The sequence below is a fragment of the Podarcis cretensis genome (genome assembly GCF_951804945.1).
Source record: "Podarcis cretensis genome assembly, chromosome: 5".
Taxonomy (NCBI): Eukaryota; Metazoa; Chordata; class Lepidosauria; order Squamata; family Lacertidae; genus Podarcis; species Podarcis cretensis.
Window position 1 is genome coordinate 79,650,230 of NC_137174.1, and position 25,363 is coordinate 79,675,592.

Sequence of the window (25,363 nt, forward strand, 5' to 3'; positions counted from 1 at the left end):
CAGTTCGTGTTCAGTTTCATCCAGCTTTTTACCTGACAATTACAGTCCTCAAGAAGCAGTGTCACATGCAGAATACAACTATGCAGCACTGGCAACAAGATAAACAGCTACTTTATACAATGAACGCCATACACAGCCGTTATGAACTACCGATACTAAAAATGAAATTCCAAGATGCCCAAAGATAAACTGTCAACAATGAACCGGTAGAGCTGCCATCTCTTCAGCGGCCAAAAGGAACAGTGTTAACTGTATTCTTCGCTCTGGAAACGGGGGGCAGAGTTTCTGGCAGTTTCATTCTCCTGTGTTGTGATTAAGTCTATAATGGCTGTCAGCAGTGCAGTGTCAGTTGATTTAGTATTGTTCCAGTCCACAGGGTGTGGGTTTTCTATTTTCTCTTGTAGAAGGTCATCCAATTCTTTTTTCAAATCCTGCGGATAAAAGGATGTTGGTTCAGAAAGAAACCCAAGAGCAAAAAGTTTCGAGAGTCATTCTATTTTTCTATAGTGTCAAAAACTTAATACATACTTGGAAATGAAATGTATTATTCTCTTTCATTATTCTGCATTTTGCTAAGAATGTGTGTCAAACCTCTTGGAAATTTAACTAGCTCTTTTCTGTCCAGTTAAATGGAACTTACTTTAGGCACAGCTTTATCTGTTTCGGGTTATTCAGGAACTGTACTGTATAAATCACTTTGAAACAAAGTAAGTTTCTCATAAGGATAAAAAAAGAATTGCCTAAGGAGTCAATGTGTTGTATCCAACTTAAGTTATAGGCAGAGGACGCCCACTGAAATTAATGGAAGGAAGTTAGCATTGTCCCTTAATTCCAATGCATCTACTTTAATAATGAATTTGGATACAACCCAGTGTCTTTAAAAGAATCCCATTTTCAAGCTGAAATAATAGTTGTGGTTTAGTTAAACTGCATATTTTCACATCTTGTTCAAATTTACAGCTTCACTCTTGATAGCACTTTTTAACAGTAACAATAAAAATAGCTGATATAGGCCAAGAAAAGACTAATGTGAAAAAAATGAGGCAAAACACAATAAAAAGGCAATTATTTTTGAACATCAGTCAGATAAGTTCAGTCTTAATTTAACATAAGGTGGTTGATATTTGATAAATAAGTGAAATGTTTTAGTTTTTAAGATCCTATTGTACTTCTTCCCCAACCCCTTTCAGAAAAAAACTGGCATTAAAATCTGGTGCTTGATTCATCTATCTCAAGGCACAGGTGGGGGATTGAATGAACAGGGCTGTACACTGCTTATCTAAACATTGATTCTCTCTGATTACTCCACTTTAAGTGCCTTTTTCTGGAAACAGATCTGGTGGAGCAGGAAAATATCACATAGAAATAAATGCAGTATCTCCCTGTTGGTTGATTAATTCATCCCCCCCCCCCCCCCAGGAAGGAAGGGGAGAACATTTCACGTGAAATCCTAAAATGACAGTTCTCTCCAAAATGAAATGCCTGAAAAGGACTGATGCCTGAAAAGATCTTTCAAGTTTATACTTTATAGGGAATTACAACACAGCAATCTAAGCAGATGTTAACATTTAGAAATAAAGAAAGAAATGTTTTCGTAACACCATACTATATAAGCTGTTCCAGGAGTATGGCAGTTGTTTGTGTAGAAGAAAATCTGAAAATGAAATGGGCAGCTCACTCACCTTCACGAGCTGTGCTATTCTTGCTGGAGACTGAAAAACAATCCACTCATCCACAGCAATTGTATCCTGATCTTTGTCCTTCTGAATAGAAATATCTCCCCCAAAGAACAAAAGGCAGTATGGAGAGACTTCTGTGCAGTCGTACAGGTATATCTGTAACAAGGAATGCAGTCAGCACATATAAACTATGTTACCACGTTCAAAATAGGGCACGAGAATGTTCCAGTGCATACTGAAAATGGGATCTCAAGTTACTTGGCTTTAAACTTGTGTGTAGTTCCTCTGAAGTGAAATATTAATATTGTGGCAATCACTGGAAAACACTTCAGGTTCAAGGTTTTCCGAAGCCTAGACAATTATTATTTTAATTGTGAAAGGTTTCACTCCCATAGTTAGCTGCATTACATACAAACAAGTGCTGAGCAAAGATTTGCTGCTCTTATTTGACTAGAAACAAGAGTAGTCATAAGGCATAGCTAAAATATGTGATATCCCTAGGCCTGTTAAAAAAACAACAACACTACACCCTTTTGCATTCCATGGGCTGTGCTTCTCAATGTGCTCTCCTCCCTTCTGGAATGGCAGTCGTAAGATCGCAAGAAGCATGGAGGACATGAGAATCTGAAGAATTCCACTGTGAGCATCAGGCATCAGGAGGGAGAAGGGAGGGCACAGAACAGGAATGAAGCATTAAAAGCTACCGATATTGCCATCTCTCAACCAGGAGCTGTCATTTCGAGGCCCCTTGTAAAGTGCAGGGATCACTGCGGTGAGTGGGGCTGCGTACAGACCAGACTAGTTAAGCTAACTAAGACTGTAACTGCTTCAACAGAATGGGACAGACTTAAAATACACCCACATTTATGCTTAAAACAATACAAAATAATTTTTCACTTACACTGCTAGTCCTCATCTTCAAATGGTAAACAAGCCAGTTGTAATGGAATTCTGTCTCTTCAACATTGACAGACTTGGGATGGATGTAAACCGTTCCATCTGTTTTAGTGGAAACTTTAACCCTTAAGACACAGACAAATCACTTATAATTCAGCTACAAAGGAATTACATGCACATACGTTCAAAGATTTAAGATAACTGCCCTTCAAAAAGAGACTCGTAATGTGCCATTAGGGCTATCAGCAGTTAAAGACTAATTTCTAAATTAGACATTGCTGCAAGATATTTAGACAAGAACTGAAAGGAAAAACAAGGATTTTAAGCATCTATACTTCTACTTCAAAATCTACAGTATCAGATTACTTTAAAGATTTGTGTTATATTAATTAAAGAATAATAAGGTATCAGTTTAACTTCATTGCAATTTGTGTGCTCTATTCCCTTTTTCATTCTGAGCAAGAGGATATTGCTTGCATAAAGGATAATCCCAGTGATGGGGAAAGCAAAATTATACTGTCCTATCTATGATACTATCCTCATTTCAATTTCTCTTTTGAAACCCAACATGTTTTCAAAACAAGAGAAAAATAAGTGTTTGATATATGGAAAGCCATTTTCTATCATCATTATTAGTGACTTATCCAGTCCAGGGCTTAGCATCAAAGCAAAATATAATCAATTTATTTTTGCTAGCCATCTACCAAATAAAACATAGATTGTGGAGACGGGATCAAGATAACTCTGCTTATTCAGTCTTAAATTTTTATTTGTGGCTCCACCTAGTGGCAAAACTATGCTATTACATTTTGCTCAATTCAAATAGGAACGAGCAATCTGCATACTGGTTATTGTGCTAAGAATGCACTACAGAAAGGACCACTATTTCAGACACAATGGACTCTTCTAGCCAAAAGAGCAGTGTAAAAAAATTAATAAATAAATTTGTGGTTCTCACTTGGGATGATCTCCACAAAATTTCTGTTCATCTGGAGCTGCAGAATCCCAAAATTAACCCAAGTATCACCTGCCCAATCTGTTGTCTCACCTGCGTGTGTGGAGGGGGAGGAGGGTGGAAATAATCACATGCTCCCCCAGAACTCAAGTATTCCTAGACTACATAGTTAGCAACACAAGGAAAAATATATTCCAGCCTTCTTCCAACTACGTAGAAACCCTTGTTTAATATATTCACACACACATTCTTGGTAAAAGAGCATGGAGAAGAAAAAGCCTTACATTTTTCTCTTTTTGCTGAAGTTTGCTCGGATCTTTGCAACCTTTGGATATAAGCCAGCACAAATAACAGCTTTGAGTAGCTTCTCATTGTCTAGAAAAGAAAACAGCCAAGTGAATCAACAATTCACAAAGGGAGAACTGAAAGCGTATCTGGTGTACTGCTCCTCTTCAGAATTTACCTGAGTTCGTGTTGGATTTGGGATCTCTGGGGCTTCTACTATTCACAAACCCAGCTGCAAGGAGATGTTCAGCAAACTGCCCTTTCATGTTACGCAGCATCTAGAGAACAGCATGAATTGATCAATTTGTTCTTACAGATAATGTCAAACTAAATCTGTTTCAAAAGTGTACGTTTTCTCGCTAGAGACCAACAACTATTACCTGCAGAGTATTTGAAGAAAGAAAATACTCCCAGCAATAATCCTTTTCACACCTGAAGCCACGTCGCTGGGCCTCTTCCCAACCCTGAAAGCACAATTATTATTATTATTATTATTATTATTATTATTATTATTTAGTATAGGTCCTTTTAAAGGAAAACTGGAGCTGAACTGAATCTGATTTTTATATCTTCCTGATTTGAATGCCAGATGGAATAAGAAAGCATTTTATAGAGTAGTAAAGAAATATGAAGTGTCACAATAAGAGTGACCTAAAAAAATAATATGGAGTGCATTCATTCCTTTCACAGAGCTGAATTAAGTCAACACATCCAGATTTGAACTAATTCAGCAGCTGAAAAAAAAAACTACCATTCATATCACTTCCTTATTCCACTATGCGTAAAGGGAAAAGATCTAGAATGGCAATAATTAATCCTGGTCTCCAAAACAAAAGGAAGAAGCACTTCATAGAGTCATAAAATTGGAAGGGACCCTGAGGATCATCTAGTCCAACCCCCTGCACTGCAGGAATACGCAGATGTCCCATACAGGGATCGAACCTGCAACCTTGGCATTATCAGCACCACACTCTAACCAACTGAGCCATCCTGTCAGGGGGAACCGTCATGAACTGCAAGTTGGAGGAGATACAGGATTAAAATTAGACCCATATATTAAAATTGTTAGGGCAAATCATAGCAGAAAACAATGAAACTTGGAATAAAAAGCTAACCTACTAGTAATACCCTCCTAGTGGTGCATCAGTTAAACTGCTAGCACATTTGCAAAGCTAAGCAGGGTCCAGAATTCTAGTTACAGGGTCCAGAATGGCTTCAAATTGGATGGGGGGGGGGAAGTGTTGAGATTCCTGAATTGCAGGAGGTTGCACTTAGATGACGCTCAGGGTCCTTTCCAACCACACAATTCCATTATTCTATAATCTCCATACTAAATGCATACTTGGGTTTAATACTAGTTTGTCACCACTACTAGTAAATTAAGTATGGACCGTGAAGATTTCATCTCTGTGCAATGTGAGCTGTTCATGCTAATATTTGAATCCTCTTTATATTATATATTTAATAAACGATGTTCCCCCTGTGAATCCACCACCTGCCAACTAGAACAGAGCTTCCCAAACTTCATCCCGTCGTGGACAAGTTGAAAATTGCTGAGGGTCTTGGCAGACCATTTAATGACTTCTCTGCCTGTTGCAACAATTGTAATTCCATAGAATTCAAATTGTAATGCAATAGTATACAATATATTAATAAAAGCAGCAATGAAAATGACTATTCCATGCAATGGATGTGCTGTCACACATCTTCAAACAAATACCCAGGAATGCCAGGGAACCACCACGAAACTTGCAGACCACTGTTGGTCAATGGATCACATATCTACCTTGAAAGCATTCACAATGGTGAGGTGATCACTTTTAGAACTCTTTGACAGTTCCTTTCTTCTTGCGTCTGCTACTTTTTCTTTACCCTTAAGAGAAAAACACACAAAGTTGGACTAATCTGTGTATTAAAAAGAAGAAAGAAAGAAAGAAAGACAGATTCAGGAGATATAACCAAGAAAAACTAAGTGCAATTTGCTGTAAGACTAAAACATAGCATATTACAAGGGGGAGGGGAATCTTTCTGAAATTAAAGGCTTCATCTTCGAAGAAGAACAAAAACTTAAATTTAAATAAAAATTACTTTTAACGCTCTCTATAAACACTTTACCAAGGGAATGACAAAAGGATCCTTGAAGCTGAGGCTGGCAGCAATAGTGAGAACAGGATCTAAGCAACAGAATAAAGCTCCAAAGAGAATCATTTTTCCTATGTGTGGCTCCACTGGTAATCGTGCCAAATGAACTCCAAGGGGAGTCAATTCTTCTTGCCTATCCAAGGCATTCTGTTAAAGGGATGACACAAAAAAGGAAGAAGAACATAAACAATGAAAAAGAGTATCAGCATTTGGTTGAAATCCTTGTTAAAGAAGCCTAAATTCTGTCCCTTAAATTTTAAGGTATGGTGAAACTTAGTTTCACATTTATTTAGAATAGCACCACCTGCTTTCATAATTACAATTTTCAGCAATAAGGTTGGGACAGCAGAGAAGAGTAGCAAATGTACTGGAATAAACATGGTTGAGGAAAACTGTGAGCAATATTCATGAAGACAACTCAGGTAGGTATCCAGGGTGAAGGTGCTGAAACCCCATCCACGGTTAGAATCTCCCTAAGTCTTTAGACTCATTGCCTCAGTTTTCTATCACTCAGCAAGATGCTTGCTTTAAAAGTACCCAGATGCCATGTACTACTCCAAATTAATGAACGTACACACAAATTAGCAAATCATCAAGACACAAAATTCTGAGCACCAGAATTTCTTGTTCCAACAGAGTTTTAGGAATTGACCGCTTTTAATTAAAGGGCTGGTGCCGTGATGTTTTTAATGTAATTATTAGTATGTTTTAAACAGATATTATGTATGTATATAGTTTTAATTACATTTGAATGATTGATTTTTTCTGTTTTAGCAGTTTTTCTTTTTATCTGTAAGTTGCCTTGAGTCCCATCAGGGAAGAAGGCAGGGAAGAAGAAGAAAAAGAGGTGATTTTTACTGTTGTTCTCAAAGCTTATTTGAATTTTAATAAAATACCAACTGAACAACTGCAGCAAAATGAGCATGCACTGCCCATTGTGCTTTAACCAGTGTAAAAATTCATTCTCTTATTCCATTTCAATGTACTGTTTTTTGTAGTTACATGCATCATTAGAAAAATTACAAAAACAGTCCTTTCCAAGTCAAAACTAGATATTATTTGATTTGGGTGAAGTTCAATTTTAAATTGCACTAAGATTTAAACTACACTTCTTTGTACAAAAATAAGTTTATTAAATTAAGACTTCAAGTGTTTGATGTTTTCCTTGCCTTAGATACTAAAATCATGTATAAAGCTTAGACAATATCAACAGTAAACATTTGTAATTGCTCAGTTTTCTGAATGAATTCTAAGAACCATAAATGAACATTCTCAAGCCTGAACAAGTTGTGAACTGCCCTGAGTTCTACAAATGAAGGGTGCTATACAAATTTGTTACATAAAATAAACTATCAGTACAGGAACTAAACAAAAAATTACCAGCTGCATGAGATTTTTAATGGATAACAACACAGCATCACGTGATGGTGGATCCATCAATTTGCTCAGAAAATGGGCAATTCCTCCAAGCTTTAAGATCTGAAAGAAAACAAAGTTCATCCTATCAATACTACTTGAACGAACTCCAAATCTTTATGCTTGATGCAAAATCCTTTACCGGAAAGGCTACCCTAACAGGGTATATATTATATATATATTACCTTGATTTGCAAACAAAGTTCTTCCAAAGGTGTCCTCAGGATTTCTGGCAACTGATAATCATCTAACAAACTGGCACGCAGACCATTGTACAAGTGGTAGCAGTTACCAGGCTGGACTCTGCAGGAAGTTAAAATATTTTGACACTGTAGTAACATTGATGTGTTATAAGTAAAAGCAGCTTAGCAGTATACCTTTTATGCAAAACTTGCAATGAAAGAATGAGAAGCTCAGTGTACCATCAAGAAGCAATTATAAAGAGAAGCAATAATCTAGGACAGGGGTGGGGAACCCCAGGCACAGACACAAAATGAGACCCTCCAGACCTCTTAATATGGCCCTCAAGACTTTCCCCAAGCCACACCTCTCATCAGCACTACTCTGCCCCTTGAGTGCTTTTGCCTGGCTGGAATGCGTCCCTTTAAGAGTTCTGTGCCTAGATAGAGAGAGAGGTGTGTGTGTGCATGCGTGCGCGTGCACACACACACAAATATGTGTATGCATAAACCTCTGGCTCTTGCATAGTTGAAATGTAGCCTACTGTTCGAAGGTAAGAGTCATGGTTGTTGCTCCACCCTTTTTTGCTCTAGCCAATATTGCCACTGGCATGAAACCCTGGAAGGGAACACATCCCTTGAGCTAAAGAATGTTCGCCATATCTGATCAAGGACAGCAGCCTGGTGCAACAAAATGAAGAAAATGTTACCAAACCAACACCAGCTTCTTTTTATATATGGCACAGGGAATAATAAATGCAAATATGGTGCGGGCAGGGATGATCTACCTGACAGTCTGACATATGTCAACAGAAAACTAAGGACCACAATGCACTCCCCTTTGCTCAGTATGAGACAATAACCTTATAGGATGGGATTGCACCAAATCTGCAATGTGGTGAAAGGTTATGCCTGATTGGTCTCACAAAGGATAGAATGGCAACTGTTGAGTGAAACAACTTTGTGCAGCTAAACAGCTATGCACCTATTACACATTTTTCTATATTCACCAATGCTCTTGAATACCAGAGTTCTAGGCAAATTCATTTCCAAGTGATTATGTGGGGAGATATTAAGTACTTCCACAGTTAGTGGGAGTAATTTTCAGGTAGCAATACTGTGGAGGAAAACTCTTCAAGGATAGTGATGCTGAACTTTCTTTTTCTTTATGTACTATCTGGTAAGCAGATAATATCTAGAGAAACGCAATGAGTAAAAAATGCTAAGAGAGTAATCTACAGGACATGATTTATTTGTACTACATGTACATTAAAGGTAAAGGTACCTCTGAACGTTAGGTCCAGTCGCAGACGACTCTGGGGGTGTGGCGCTCATCTCGCTCTATAGGCCGAGGGAGCTGGCGTTTGTCCACAGACAGCTTCTGGGTCATGTGGCCAGCATGACTAAGCTGCTTCTGGCAAACCAGAGCAGTGCACAGAAACGACGTTTACCTTCCCACCAGAGCGGTACCTATTTACCTACTTGCACTTTGATGTGCTTTCCAACTGCTAGGTGGGCAGGAGTTGGGACCAAACAACGTGAGCTCACCCCGTCGCGGGGATTCAAACCGCCGACCTTCTGATCAGCAAGCCCTAGGTTCTGTGGTTTAGACCACAGCGCCACCCACGTCCCTCCACATGTACATTAACTCACTACCAATTATTTGTGCTCAAGAGCCCAACCTCTGCTCACACAGCATCTCCACATAGGGAGAGAGGAAATCGGGCTACAAGACCTATACGTATCAACTAGGCATATGTGCTGTGCCTATAGTCCTATGCCTTAAGGTTTTATTTGAAGGAGTTCAACAAATACAAACAATGCAAGTGTCAAGATAGTGAAGAATTTTTTTCTATATGGTATTTTTAGACTATGGGACGCAGGTGGCGCTGTGGGTTAAAGCCTCAGCGCCTAGGGCTTGCCGATCGAAAGGTCGGCGGTTCGAATCCCTGCGGCGGGGTGCGCTCCCGCTGCTCGGTCCCAGCGCCTGCCAACCTAGCAATTCGAAAGCACCCCCGGGTGCAAGTAGATAAATAGGGACCGCTTACCAGCGGGAAGGTAAACGGCGTTTCCGTGTGCGGCTCTGGCTTGCCAGATGCAGCTTTGTCACGCTTGCCACGTGACCCGGAAGTGTCTCCGGACAGCACTGGCCCCTGGCCTCTTAAGTGAGATGGACGCACAACCCCAGAGTCTGTCAAGACTGGCCCGTACGGGCAGGGGTACCTTTACCTTTTTTTATTTTTAGACTGTAATAGAGAGACTGTGCTGCTGAACTACTTTAACTTCTAAAACTAAGTTTAAATCCCTGAAGAACAGTTGTGCTGGACTATGGAAGTAAAAAAAGAACCCTAAGAAATTCATGTAACTGCTTAAAGGCTAATAGAAGTATTCTGGTATAAGGTTTTGCAGGTTAGAGCCTCCTTTATCAAAGGTTTGATGATACAAGAGGACGCTCCAATCTATTCATGCTCCAATCTAAAATGCATTGGGCTCCACCATACCACTTTGGGTATTCAGTTTATAAAAATTAAATATCAAAGGGGCAAAAAACAAAACAAAAAAACTAAGCCAGCAAATGAAGTCACTAAAGGAAAAGCTTCAGATTAATCAATAAAGTCAGCAAAGTGAGGGGGAAAGTTAATGTCTTTAAAGTAAACTTTAAATAATAATTTTTTTATTATTAAATATTTGAAAACGTTCATTATTGCAATAGCCAAGGTTTCCCTGCTTCTGTCCATTCTGTTACCATAGATTACTCTTACCTTCCTGCTCTACCTTTCCTCTGCTTAGCGTTTGCTTTGCTAACCCACTCTGCAGCCATCGTGCTAATGTTGTTCTGTGTATCAAAGTTAGTTTCCTTTATCTTTCCTCCATCTATAACGTATACCACATCGTCTATGGTGATGCTGCAGAAATGGGAAGCAGGAAGAAATGGTTAGCTTTTGTACATCAAATAGAGACAATTTGCATTGATTATGTCAATCTGTAAAAGAAATTGCCCCTTACGAAACACACAAATTATACTGCAATCAATCATAATGAACAGAGACTACCACTTGCTACAGTTTTGCTATTTCTTACATAATAAGCACATATCCACCAAGGAGTGAAGTTTGCAAGAAAACCAAAAAGCTAAAAATGCTCAGACTGAAGCAAGACAAACTGAACATGTCAGAAGCTAAGACTATCGCCAGACATGCTTATGTTATTATTATTATTATTTTACAGATTCATAAACCACTTCACAGCCACAAACTACTGAAGTAGTGTGCAAAAAGATAAAGGAGGTAAAATGCACAAAAATAACTAACAATAAACCAATTTTTACATCGATACAATTAATAACCCATAAGATGACTGGGTCATACTTAAGGGAAAGTTTTTACATCTAATCATCAAGACAGCAGGCACCTGTCTAACTTCAGTTTTAGTACCAGCTACAGAAAACAACATTAAGCATACTAATCTAGAAATAAGTTCTATTTTTAAGCAAGCGTGTTTTGGGTTGGAGCCTTAGGATAATCAGCTGTAAGCATGCTTAATGGAAACTGTTAGGCCTTGGGGTTTTCCAACAAGCAATCCAGTCTAGACAGCACTCCTATCTAATTCCCAAACTGTCAGTGTAATGGACATTGAGGAGGGAAGAGTCTGGGTTATAACTTCTTTGCCTAGCTTCATGTGCACTGTTTTAGGGGTGAGGGTCAGTTTAGACACCTAACTTATTCCACAGGCCATCAGATATTGCTTAATGCTGAAGCCAATTTATAAAAGCCAAAAAGGAACTGTTGATCATATTGTAAACAGTTTTTCTTAATGAACGCAGCTCCCCCTGCAGCTCCAAGTCAGGAAATGCCAAAGTTTCAAGGCAAGGCTTTGCTGTTGCTCCTCTCCTCTTGAGGCTCAGTCAGCTTCCTGTCTAAACTCTAAGCACATCTTCTCATGATCTCTTGCTCTGCACTAAGCCATTTTTTTCTAATTTTACCTCCCCTCCACTTTCCATACCTGCTTGTATTTTCTGTTATTCTTTCTCTCCAAAAAGGAAAATGCAAAAACATTGTTTACCTCGGCCTTTATTCTCCCCTCCCCCACTTTTTATTGGGCTCCAGGAGGACTGAAAACTGTTTCCCTTTCAAAGAAAAAAAGGGGGGAAACATTGCAGGCATTGTGCTTGAAAGTGCCAGCATTCAAAAAGAAACTCCACGGATTAATTGGGCAGCACTCAAGAGAGAATGCGTTGCTTTCCCTTGTACAGTATATGCATTCTACATTAAATTTCCACATTAACTATCTGATGAATCCAAAGTGGAAAAGCAGCTTCACTGTACATGTTTTTAATTTATTTTATTGCTCATTCCACCACATAAAGGAATTAAACATTTTAATTTACACTTTTGATGAAAATACTCCTTTTGCCCAACAAGTTAATTTCAAGGATTGCTAGAAGCATAAACAAAAATTTACCTAGTCTCAGCGATGTTGGTAGCAATTACAATTTTACGGACTCCAGGGGGGGTCCTTTTAAAAACCTAAAGAAAAACAAAAACAAAATCAGAAAGAGAAAAAGTGTTTCTTCCAGAAATTTCTTTTTCATCCTAATATTTGTTCACTTAATTTAATTTTTTTCAGTCAAGACATGCACATGCATACACTCATCACTAAATTTAAACACCAGAGTAACTACACATTAATGGATAGTTGAAACATTTTATTAAGGTTTTATTACAACAGCAATCCAAGAAGAAAAGAGTTATTTGGAATGAAGGATATGATCTCTTGAAAAGCAGGTGGATAGAAGCATCCCATGTTTTAACAGGCATGGCAGAGTCCAGTTGAGACATTGTGTTCTATATCATAGGGAGTGGCTGGGGAAACCCAGCCAGATGGTTGGGGTATAAATAATAAATTATTATTATTATTATTATTATTATTATTATTATTATTATTAGAGGCACATGAGCCCACACTCTGATCCCAATTTCCAAGGCCATGGAGATTCCACAATATGAAAAATTGATTCCTTCCTTGCTGCTTAGTAAGACTGAAATCAGTTTTTTTTAATGTTACTTAAAATAATAAATATGATTGGGCAACAAATAAACATATGCACTTGAATTCAGAGAAACAACAGGGGGAAGGGGGAGGATGGAATATGACCTCCCTGCTTCCCTCATCTTAGTGGTAGTCACCCCAAATACCTCACTAAAGGGCTGTGAGACCCTGCTAAATAAGGTGGGTTATGGGGTGGGGACTGAAAATCAGAGGCATATTTGTTCCCAGAAGTTATCTTCTACCCAGTATTTCCACCAGCATTTCTCTGGATCCAACCAAGTAAGTTATGTGAAGGCACAGCTGTTGCAGTCATTCTACTTCAGTTTAAAAAACTGAAAACAGATTTTGAATACTCTATACCAAAATAACGACCACTGCTAATTATAAAACTTACCTGGGTCTGGTTAACAGTAGGCATCAACGAATGCAGAGGTATAATAACGAACCTATCTGAAAAATAAAATTGGCATTATGGTACTACTCTAAGTAAAATTCAGTTTGAAAGAAAAACTAAAAATCTAGAAAAAATTAAAAATATAAATGAGGTACAGTTATAGGAAAAATGAACTATTTTCTTCAAGAAGCCACAGCTTCTCGTTACAAATAATATTTTTGAAAGCACTAATTTATTCATTTTATTTTGCCAATAAGAAAGAAAATTCATAACCTTTCTATCTTTTGCCTTAAATATTGCCTTGTAGCATTAAGCTTAAAAAGTCTTTGAGGTCAGCAGCCTGTTAGGTAAAATTAAAATTAAACCTTTGAATATTTTAAATTTATTGCTAGAATCATTAACGGCTATCCATTTGATTCACCCAAATAAACTGATCTGCTCTCAAAGGAAATGCAAAGCTCAACATCCTTGAAACATTTGTTCCGCAGTGGGTTATGTTTGTGCGATGTCATCATGCGAAACCACATTAAGGATGGAGACTGCTATCCTTGACATTTAACAGTAACCAATTTATTCGCGGGCATGGCCAAACTTGGCCCTCCAGCTGTTTTGTGACTACAACTCCCATCATCCCTAGCTAAGAGGACTAGTGGTCAGGGATGATGGGAATTATAGTCCCTAAACAGCTGGAGGGCCAAGTTTGGCCATGCCTGAGTTAGGGGGATTTACCAGCCAACACTGTAACTGACATGCCACCCCAGATGCTATCACTTACTGGTCCCCTGCAGTGGCTGTTGGGATGCCAGTTCAACAACTGAACTGCATTCAAATGCATTTTTAAGAAAGACAGTGGGAATTATGGTTCTGGCAGTCATGCAAAGGGGAAAGATGCAGGGCAACAGGAAGAGGGGCAGAGGCTCCGAATGGCAGCTAGCAAAGTTCAGCAGGCTTTAGGGACAGAGAACCCTGCCCTCCAAGTGTTACTGCAGCATCTTGACAGGGCTAATTTAACTGCTCATCCTAATTTAAGACTATTTAATGTAGGCCAACATTCATTGGAAAAGGGTAGCTGAATTCTGAACTTGTCTGCCAGCTTGCATATGCTTAGGACGGTGAACATCAACAGCTATGTTGGCACAATTTACAATCTATGATGCTGTGTTGATAGTGGTGCCAAAAGGTGCTGGGAGGGTTTGGGTAACAGTTTATAAAGAAAACCCCTAGTTTGCAGCAGATTATTTTAAGAAAATCAAAGAAGATGACTTACCTGACTTAAACATAACTTGAGACATCAGAAGGTCATTTAGAGTGCTAATGTTGTCCCATCCAGGGAGAAATACAAGTATTGCACCATCCTACATGAACACAGGTAAATGGAGAAATTGATTATCCAACATGGATGCATAGTTCAACCCATAAAGCACACATCGTGGCCTAGTTCAGACATGCTGTTAAGCCATAATTTAGGAAGTTTGGATCCCGCTCACAAATTTAGTTTGTTTCACCTAATGTTGATTTGTGCCCCCTCCACAGGGTCTCACCTCCTCTTTGAATAGTCAGCTTGTTTACAAAGTGAGTGGTGTAATCAGTCTGTTGCCTGGTAGGATGAGGAGGGTACAGAGGTCTATGAAAATGCCAGCAACAAACTCTTAGCTGCCCAAGTAATTTTGTTTGAGTCTGGCATTTGTGCACTCAGATCAGTGGCAGGGAACGGGCAACACAACAAATTAGAATTAAACCAGGGTACTGAACTTGGATGTAATGGCAGGCTACAGATAACATAAGCCAAGATTCATGCACCAATTTTAAACCATGGGGTTTCAGAACATGATTTGTTAGCCAAAAACAAGCCATGATTATCCCACTGGGGCAGATTCATATGTGCAAGCAAACCAGGGATTAAGCATTGCATCCAATTCAACCTGTAAACTTTATTTTTGGTATTTCTAAAACCTTGCAATCACATTCTTAATATTATTTGCAATTTGAAAATTATATGCAGCAGAAATACTTGATTCTGAGTAACTTTTGTCCCCCAGTACCACTACTGTCACTGTCACAATTTTTCAAGGAATAGAGCAAAGCGCCAAAATACCATTGAAAGCATTGGTAATCGTGAAGGCAGTATTATCTGCGTATGTTCAATTTTATTATGTGAACCAACGTGAAAGACATTATTGCTCAAAAACTATCTTAAAATACCATTTTCTATTTTCAAAACTTATGGTGTTAAATAAAATGGGAATAAGCTAGAACTTAGTACAAAACAAACATTCTAGTCCCTGAAATGTTTACTTGGGAGCAAGAGACATTGAAATATCCTGTTGAAGCCAAAGGATGTGTGATTTGGGTCTGAAAAGCATATACTCAATTTTTTCTCTAAGACTAGTGCAGTATTGACTTTAACATACAAGCACAGAAAAACATTTGTAGCTGTTGTCTTTGCTTGTTTGTAAACAGAGTACAGTGGTACCTCAAGTTACAAAAGCCTCAGGTTACAAACGCTTCAGGTTACAAGTTCCGCTAACCCGGAAGAGTTAACTTGAGTTGAGAACTTTGCCCCAGGATGAGAACGAAAATCGTGTGCTGACGACGCAGCAGCAGCAAGAGGCCCCATTAGCGAAAGCACGCCTCTAGTTAAGAACAGTTTCAGGTTAAGAATGGACCTCCGGAACGAATTTAAGTTCGTAACTAGAGGTACCACTGTAGTTAAGGTTCCAGTCTACTCTTGAGTTTCTACTATGATGTAACTGGAATACAACAACGTTATCATAGCCACTGTTTGCAGTATTGTGGTGGTGCAGTGATCGTGCCTGGTAATCAGAATATTTCTTTAGTAGAGCCAAAGATACAGGACCATGGCCAACAACAAACAATAGTTTAATAATTCTTCAATCATATAATCAACTCTTATAACTTATAAACAACATTTTAAAAGACAGTGTAAACAACTTTATGTATTAGTATTAGCACATACAGGGAGAAGAACTTTATATTAATCCCTGTGATTTCATATGCCTCACATCACAAGTGCACAGTTGCCTACAAAAATTCCAAGAAAACAATTCCTTACAAAATAATTTTCCTCTACAATCATTGCGTAGAGCCAACACCAACTTATATTGTTTTTTAATCATGATGAGCATGAGTCAAATTTAAGCCTTTTTAAGTTCCATTTATTTTAATAAGGGTTGAGGTTAAGTAAGTGCTTAAGTCACTTCTCTTGAAATCTAGCAGATTTAGAATCAATTAAGTTTAATTAGGTTCCACCTAATCTAATTAAGAAGAGGAAATAATTTAAAAAGTGAAGTCATATTTAGCCAAGTTGAAACTCACCTCTTCTTCAAGAGCAATGTATTTGATCAGTGCTGCAATCAAATCAAGGTCAACTTTCTCATCATCCATCATTCCCAATGCATCAATTGTACTTTCTGAATACCTAGAAATCACATACAAATAAAAAGCTTTATTTAACCATATGTGCTATAGTTAAATTTAGCACAAGTACACAGGCTCTTGTTTTATACAAATAGCAAAAAAGGAGACTGGTTAAAATAAACACAGATCAACAGAAGAAACTGCTGAAAGAAGACAACAGAACAGACTGGATCCTATTTGCTTTTAAGCACAGAACAAATCTCAGTCTCTCTTAAACAGATAAAGTGCATGTTTATTCAGAAGTTCTACTGTGTTTAATAATAGTAATATATTTATATATATCACCAATCTGGCTGGGTTGCCCCAGCCACTCTGGGTGGCTTCCAGCAAATTAAAACATCAAATATGGTTTGCTCCCTAGAAAGTGCTAGGATTGCAGCCATAAAGTGTCTGTCACATATGTAACAAAAATCTGAAAGTTGTACAAAAGTGAAAAATAACCCTACCGTCCTCTCAGCTGCTTCAAATAATCTGGCCACTGCTCATGATAAATTTCTTCTTTTTCTTCCTTTTCTGGCCTGCTTACGTGCCCCTGCATAAACCTCTTTTTCCAATGTGGTCTGCGATCCGTATTTTCTGGAATGTATCTTCAGAAATAAATGTAGCATTCAGTAATAATGTTTGCATATTAAGTAAAAGAAAATCATTCTAAATATCTCAATATAGTCTTCATATTGGGAGAAGGAAGGAATCATTATATGTCCAAATTCTGAGTTTTGGTGTCACAATAAAAAAAGGAATTAAGAGAAATCTTCACACTAACCGTAGCTTCTCAATTACATCTTCCAAAAGGTACTCCTTGACAGGATAGGTGAATCCAGGAATATGGATCATAGGACAACTGTCTGTATAAAAAGGGGGAAATATATATTACATCACCTACATTTTAGCAAACTGAATCATGCTTGAAAACAAGATACACAACACAACTTACAGAATAGCGAGAAGCATGAAGCTTACACAAAATAAAGCATTTTTTTAAAATGCTATTGTTATAGTACAGTGGTGCTCCGCAAGACGAACGCCTCGCAAGACGGAAAACCCGCTAGACGAAAGGGTTTTCCGTTTTGGAGGCGCTTCGCAAAACGAATTTCCCTATGGGCTTGCTTCGCAAGACGAAAATGTATTGCGAGTTCCTGCGGGTTTTCCCCCCTCCCCCCCCTTTTTCTAAGCAGCTAAGCCGCTTATCAGCTGATCCGCTAAGCCGTTTATCAGCTGATTCGCCAAGCCGCTAAGCCGCTTATCAGCTGACCCGCTAAGCCGCTAATAGCGCTAAGCCGCTAAGCTGTCAAAGGGCTTGCTTCGCAAGACGAAAAAACCGCAAGACGAAGAGACTCGCAGAACGGATTCTTTTCGTCTTGCGAGGCACCACTGTAATCAAAAAAGCTAGTTAGGTTGTTTTTATTCTACTAGAAATACCAAAGTGGCTTTGAATGTTTAGAGAAGTTTTTAATGTTTGATACCATTTTTAAAATTCTGCTGGGAACCCAGCCAGATGGGTGGAGTATAAATTATCCTTGGCATGAACTCAAGTGTTCAAAATGCTGCCAAAGATATTGTTCACTGAAGTAAAATGTTTATCGCACACAGAACATGATACTTCATCTGATAAACTGATTCTGACAAAGAATAGTTATACCACAATATGTGTGTGTCTTTTAAGGCGTCATAGAACTATTACATGAAAATGCCAAGTATTCAGCATTTCATTTCATGCAGAGATAAATTTAAAAAATAAACAGCATCTATTTTGTCTATTTATTTTCAGAAGTACAGGCAATTCCACACTTCTGCACAACTGCGCACATATGCGATACCTGAAACCCGGAAGTGGTGGAAGCGAGCTGCAAAGTCCTCCTGGCTCATGAGGAGACTCTCCCCAGAGGGGTTTATTGATACTGCTCAGCCTCCCTGCCTAACAAGCTGACAAGTGGGAAAGCAGCGGCAGCCTGGAATGTAACCCCCACATAAGGAGGAAGACACCTGTATTTTGTTATACTATGATGCTTCCAACATTCATAGCAAAATACAGGGGATTATTACACTTGTAAAAATGTAGATAATTTCACGCACCAAAATAGTCTGAGAACTTCTCGGCATTCAGTGTAGCACTCATCAATATGACTTTCAAGTCGAGTCGTACACTTAGCAGATCTTTGATTATGGTCATTAAAACATCTGATTGGAGATTTCTCTCATGGATTTCATCGAGGATTACATGACTAACACTGGCCAACTCCCTACAGCAAAAGAAGTACAGAACTGATAAGCCCCCCCATGTTTATAAGAAACAAAATGTTAATTAGCAGATATGAAATAAATGGAAATGAGTACAGCAAATACAACTATTAGCAGCAGCTGACAAAGCTTTGAGGAAATGCATTCAAAATTTTCTTTTGAAACAGAGAAACACATACTTATCTGACTGGAGCCACTGTAGGACAATTCCTGTTGTGCAGTACAAAATTGAGCCTTGTTTCCTTGGCAACCGGCTGAAAGATAGCCATTAAAAACAATACTTCAGTTCCTCTTGATATTGCTTTTGAAAAAGCCAGAAGATACTTTTAAGTGTTATAATGTCAGTACACTTTCAGCTGCACTCACTTACTAAGATTCAAGCATCCAATGTCTGGTTGTGCAATATGAAAATAAAGGCTGCAGTTCTATACACACTTATTTGGAAGTAAGCTTAGTTGAAGTCAACTGGACTTCTGAGAAAGCATGCATAGTTTGCCTTCATGGTATGCTCAGCATGCAGCCAACAAACAGAATGTCTAGAGTATGACACAACAATGCTTAATTAACCCATTTTACAAGTTGTTGCTAATCCAAACAACACACACAAATGCCACTGTTTCTTTCTTGGTTACTCACCTGTTTTATATATACACATTACTTCTAGAGTAATGAACTTCTAGAATAAGGTTTAACTTGACAGCAGCTTAGCAGAATAAAAGTTGCAGTGAAAAGTAAGTCTTGTGAGGACAGTTGATTCAAAGGCAAGTGGGTGGCCACTTACATCACAACTCTAATTGGTGCTCTACTTGATAATGTATTGTGTTTGTAGCAATTCCTCACAAATATTTGTGGTACAGTGTTCCTATTTGTGGCAACACCCACAATTTGTGACAGAAAAAGTCCAGGTGGAATAATTAACACCTGAAAATACATGAAAATACAATTCCCCTGGTGCAGCTTATCAGATGGAGCTCCGTCTGCATGGCTGTATACACAAATACCTCATATGAAATCTTACAGCCCAGCCAATAAGCATTTGCGCTGACACAATCATTCACAGGACAGGTTACTAATTTTGTCACCAAAAGTTACATCGCTGCATCTGTGGAAGGAGACCCCCCTAGGTAAGTAACAGCCACAGAAGGGATGCTAAAACATATGCCCACTCTAGTCTGTGCATAGATATTCTTCAAGTATAAAAACTAACAAGAAAATACTCATGTACCTTTCAAGCCGAATTTGATATCCTGTACTCTTTCCATTACCACATACTTCAGCCCTTTCTGCCGCAACTCTCTCTGCTACCTTAACATTAAAGAAAATCTGTTAATGTTTTCTTCTTTGTAAATATGGTTACTTTATCCAAGAACAGATATAAATGTCACTTACAGAGATAGCACTGATCCTTCTAGGCTGAGTACATACAATCCTGCAGGAAGACCCCTTCCCTCGCTCAATATAGTCATCCAAGATGAACTGAGTAACTTGAGTTGTCTTTCCGCAGCCAGTTTCCCCACTTATAACAGTTACCCGACTGCTATTTATGATGTTTACAAGCTCCTATTAAAAACAAAACAACAAAAAAATGAAACACACAGTAATCACTCTGCTGTGGGGAGATATGCTTCCATGCCCTCGTTCAATTATGCACTGAACATTACCCACTCTATAAAAAATACACTAAGGACTAAAATTGTTTAATGTGTTTCTCTACACAGTAGAACACACAAACATTTCCCACTAAATTCTCATTGCCTTTTAACATTTCATCAAATATTTTTCTTTTCCAAATCTTAATGCTCATCTGAGTTATGACAAAAAGGCTCATATTCAAGGTATGTATTTACCCTTCTCATTCCATAAGAAGGCAGCTTCTCGCGAAATCTCTGCAAAGTAAAGAAAAATTAAGTGAAAATAGAGTATATTTATAATAGATATTTATAAATTTGGTTAGCAAGTTGAATACGATTAGTGATGCTGTTAAGCTATGAACTGAAGCACCAACCTATTTTTAAAAAACATGTTAATGTTCCATCTAAGATGTTCAGAATCATATATATTAATAATAAATGTATTCAGCTGCAACACAACATTAATGCTTGCCTTTTTCACTAAAGGAGAAGAGGAACTAGAACTATATCAACCTCTGACTGCGTTCCTAAGCAAGTTCCTTGAGGAAAGTCAGGTTTTTAAAGTTCCTGTGCCTCTCACTGCAGTAAGGATAAAATTGGAATGAAAATACTATTTTGGGGGGGGAAATGTAGCTGCCCTTCATCAAAAGATTCCAAGGCAGTGTACAAAAATATATCTGGTTCAACTTCATAACCTAAATATGAAGCTAGTGCAGAGCTCTTGACAGCAAGCCCACATGACTGGGCTGCCCATTATACCCTATAATTTAATTCAGATCATCATCTTGGCTACTAGATGAAATACAGCATTAAAAACCAGCTCAGGGTTTCCACATATATTAATTCATAAATGATATCTATAATTTCTAGCCAAAAGCATTTATGCATACTTCTATTGGTAAAGGTAAAGGTAACCCTGCCCGTACGGGCCAGTCGTGTCCGACTCTAGGGTTGTGTGCTCATCTCGCTCTAGAGGCCGTGAGCCAGCGCCGTCCGAAGACACTTCCAGGTCACGTGGCCAGCGTGACAAAGCTGCTCTGGCGAGCCAGCACCAGCGCAGCACACAGAAACGCCGTTTATCTTCCCGCTATAAAGTGGTCTCTATTTATCTACTTGCACTTAAGAGTGATTTCGAACTGCTAGGTGGGCAGGCGCTGGGACCGAACGATGGGAGCTCACCCCACCGCGGGGATTCGAACCACCAACCATATGATCGGCAAGTCCTAGGCACTGAGGTTTTACCCACAGCGCCACCCGCGTCCCATACTTCTATTGAGGTAGATACAATTAGAGATCTAGCATAGTACAAATGGGAATACACAAATGTCTTCCTCTCCTGCCCTCAACATGCCCCAAAATCTTCTCCGGAGGCTACCTGCATTTCAATATATCTGGAATCAGATTTTTTCTTTTTCAATTCTTCTTTAAGTTGCTCATCTAAATCAACATCAGGTTTATTTTCTTCTAAGAGATATTCTGAATCTTGATCAAGGAATGTTTTTTCCAATATTGGTCTAGTTCTTTTAGGTGCCCTCTCAACAACAGGTTTTTCCACAACAGGCTTTGGTTTGGGAGGGGTCTCCTTTGTGTACCTGGAAAAGGTGTGGTTAAGCATAAGTCATCCAGCTCTAAGAAACACACATCAGTAGATAAATTTGGCATTTATAGTTTTGATCTACAGTCCTGTGTCCAGCTATGAGTAACTAGGTGCTCCCATCCTGTAAACAACTTAGGTGGCAGCTGGCAAGCAGATAGCTCAGTCGGTAAAGCATGAGATTCTTAATTTCAGGGCTGTGGGTTTGAGCCCCAGGTTGAGTAAAAAATCCCTGCATTGCAGGAGGTTGGACTAGATGACCCTAGTGGTCCCTTCCAACTCTACAATTAGAACTCACTGCTCTGCTTGCCTGGATTTTCCTCCCTCCCACACCCCACCGATATTTTGCCACAGTACTATCCCAGTTATACCCTGTGTTGTATAATCCCCAAGTTGCAAGGCAAAACAAATAAAAACCTGATATGAAAGTAGCTCAATAAATGTCACTAGCTACAGGCAACCCCCGATTTGTGCAGAGGGTGCATTCCAGGTCATTGTGAAATTGCGTGCAACTGAAACAGCCTGCAAACAACCCACTCCCCCCCCCCCGACCCACCTTTTAGTGATGTATTTTATTACATTTCCAGGCGACTTCCAGATTTGGCGCTGTGCACATATTGGTTGTGCCTAAAACAGGGGTTGCCTGTATTTTAGTCATTATTATTCCAAATGGCCAATATTTCCCAATTTAGAAATACTGTTATGATGTCATGTTCCATTAGAATATTAAATACGAAAACAAATGAAACTGAATACAAATTACTAGAGTGTTTGATAGTAAAACAGAACATAGCATGGCATGTTTAACTATTTTATAATGCAAACTACCCTTCAGTTGGTTTGCATACCGCTAACATACTGCTAAGATTTGACATGAAACAAAAAATATTATTACCCTTCTTCATCAGACCACCAAGACATGGCTTCTTGTTCTTTTTCATTTTTGCTCTGGACAGTGTTCAGCAGCTGCACAATCTGTTCTTCTCTGCGCTCATCCATACGCACCACAGCTCTCTATATATGGAAAGAACAATGGATTTTAACAAAATCTTAAAGTATAACATACTCCGTGCTCAAAAATCTTGCTCCAATTATCTCAATGACGGACACTCCTCAATATTGTAAAAGGAGGACTACATATTCTAAATACTAAGGATATGTCAAGTTACTACTATACTTTAAATTTAATGTTCTGTACAAAGTTGAGAAAGTCTTCATTATCCCTAACAGAAACACATAGTAAAATTCTCTGTCAGCATGCACCATAGGACACCTGCGCACAAATCTTCTCCATATGGAAGAACATTTCCTTTCATACATACATGTGAGGAAAATGAATGCTATTGTTTATTTCATACCCACCTGAGTGGCATATACATGGATACAAATACTCGATGCTCAAAGAGGTTCCTTTAAGCATCATGCAAATGAAAATGGCATCAGCCACAACAAATGTGCCTTGTAGGGCATGTTTGCGGGACATTCTTCAAACCTGTTTTAAAAGTCTGACCTGTCATCCCCTTCTTCTCAACTTGTAGCCAAACCCCCAATACTCAAAATATGCATTAGAGGGTTGAGAGGCTCAGTGGACAAGATTCAGGGCATACATGGGGAGAGAAAAGGAACAATAAGCCCTGCTGCAGAAGCAGGACGCCACTCATGCAGCAATGGATACAAACCTTGGTAGGATTACTGAAATGCCCTCTATAGGGGGCTTCCTTTGCTCTTGACTCAGAAACTGCTACTATTGGGGGGTGGGGGTGCACGCATTTGGCAGATCGAATGGGAAATTGGATGTCCAACACCCCCAACCTTGCAAAAAGTGGGGTGAGATTTGCCGCCTTGGGCCAGTCACTCCGACTGACGGAGGACAGGACTGGGCAAAAGAGTTGTCTATTTCTGCTGGGAGCCTGAAGGGCCCTGGCCTGCATCTTTCCACCTGGCTTGGGGAGGGGCCTGACAGCTCCATAAAGGAGTGCTTCTGCTGCTGCTGGGCAGAGAGGGCTCCATTTTTGTTTGGTTTTAAAATTGCTTTTATTTTTAATCTATGTCATTTTAAACTGTGATTGATATTAATGCTGTATTCTTAGTTTTAGGTTTTATGAATTATGTGGAAATGGTTTTCCATTTGGCTGTGTACTTTCTGATGTGTTTTATTTACTGTTTATAACTTTTGTCATGCTGGTAATTACGGTATGCAAATCTTGTCATGCTGTAAGCCGCCTTGAGCATTGTTTTAACTATGGAAACACGGCACACAAATAAAATGATGATGATATTGTTATTTCCCTAAACGGCCTTGGTCCTGTATAACTGAAGGAGCGTCTCCACCCCCATTGTTCAGCCCGGACACTGAGATCCAGCGCCAACGGCCTTCTGGTGGTTCCCTCATTGCGAGAAGTGAGGTTACAGGGACCAGACAGAGGGCCTTCTCGGTAGTGGCGCCTGCCCTGTGGAACGCCCTCCCATCAGATGTGAAGGAAATAAGCAGCTATCCTATCTTTAAAAGAGATCTGAAGGCAGCCCTGTTTAAGGAAGTTTTTAATATTTAATGTCGTATTGTTTTTAACACTCGATTGGGAGCCGCCCAGAGTGGCTGGGGAAACTCAGCCAGATGGGCGGGGTATAAATGATAAATTATTATTATTATTATTCCCCAGCGCGCTCAGGAAGAACGAGATAGGCAGGGGCGCCGCACCAGCTTTCCAAGGGCCTCTTGGATGTGGGCACTTCAAAAAGAGCTTGCCGACAGGTAAATTCCTCAGGAACGAAGGGCTTCAGCGGAGGCCTCTTCTCTCAAGCGCCACCCCCCTCAAGGGGTCCCGCAACGACACATCCTGAGGGCGCAAAGGGCGGGCAGACAGAGCTCGGCTGGCCACCCTGAACCCCCCCCCCGCCCTCACCCACCTGCTGCCTCTCGGCCTCTTTGCTCTTCTCGCCCTGCCGCCGCGCGTACCACAGGCCAATCTCGCGGCCCTTCAGGTGAGGAGGGGGTCGGCCCCGGCCACCGCCGCCGCCGCCGCCACCACCACCTCTTCCGCCGCTTCCCGCTCCGCCGCGGCCAGACGACGACGACGACGACTGCGAAGCGCGAGGCCCGCCCCCGCGGCCCCGATCCCGGCGATGCTCGTAGCTCATCTTGCTGCCGCCGCTGCCAGGTACTGAGAGTCTCCCGAGCCGGCAGACGCTAAAAGGGAACCGGAAGCGGAATCCTCGAGCCTGCCGAATTCTAATCACTTCCGTTCTGGCTGACGCGCAGGCGCGGACGTGGATTGAGGCTCTTTCCCTTTTCTATAAATCTCTCTGTCTCTTTCCCCGCCCACTTCCCTTCCCCTCCTCTTACCGCTGGAAGAAGAGGGGAAGGGAAGTGGGGGGGGGGGGCTCAGGGCGGCGCTTCGCTTTCGGAGGAGGAGGAGGAGCGCGTGCGCGAAGCGGCGGCCGCGGGGCCAACGGTCGCCTCGCGCGG

At 39.9% G+C, this 25,363-nt stretch overlaps 1 protein-coding gene across 1 annotated transcript; it reads right to left on the reverse strand.

Moving 5' to 3' along the window:
- Window positions 1–9: 9 nt before the first annotated feature.
- DHX36 (DEAH-box helicase 36) lies at window positions 10–25,050 on the reverse strand. Its single transcript, XM_079977720.1, has 25 exons — window positions 24,805–25,050; window positions 22,793–22,911; window positions 21,679–21,895; window positions 20,520–20,558; window positions 20,062–20,232; window positions 19,898–19,977; window positions 18,852–18,926; window positions 18,508–18,674; window positions 17,198–17,279; window positions 16,881–17,021; window positions 16,333–16,435; window positions 14,264–14,351; window positions 12,997–13,052; window positions 12,015–12,079; window positions 10,316–10,459; window positions 7,560–7,677; window positions 7,339–7,437; window positions 5,932–6,105; window positions 5,603–5,689; window positions 4,197–4,280; window positions 3,995–4,094; window positions 3,816–3,906; window positions 2,581–2,701; window positions 1,683–1,835; window positions 10–431 (listed from the first exon to the last, which is right to left on the reverse strand). Exons 1-25 carry the CDS (start codon window positions 25,033–25,035, stop codon window positions 246–248), a joined length of 2,991 nt encoding a protein of 996 aa, XP_079833846.1. The 5' UTR covers window positions 25,036–25,050; the 3' UTR covers window positions 10–245.
- Between the last annotated feature and the right edge of the window lie 313 nt (window positions 25,051–25,363).

Excerpts from the sequence above, each read along its gene's own strand:
- DHX36 (XM_079977720.1), bottom strand. The coding sequence starts at position 25,035 with ATGAGCTACGAGCATCGCCGGGATCGGGGCCGCGGGGGCGGGCCTCGC. Across the intron at positions 21,896-22,792 it reads TGGTGGTCTGATGAAGAAGG|GTACACAAAGGAGACCCCTC; the intron begins GTAATAATATTT and ends CACCTTTTCCAG. Across the intron at positions 4,281-5,602 it reads CCATTGTGAATGCTTTCAAG|GGTTGGGAAGAGGCCCAGCG; the intron begins GTAGATATGTGA and ends TTGTGCTTTCAG.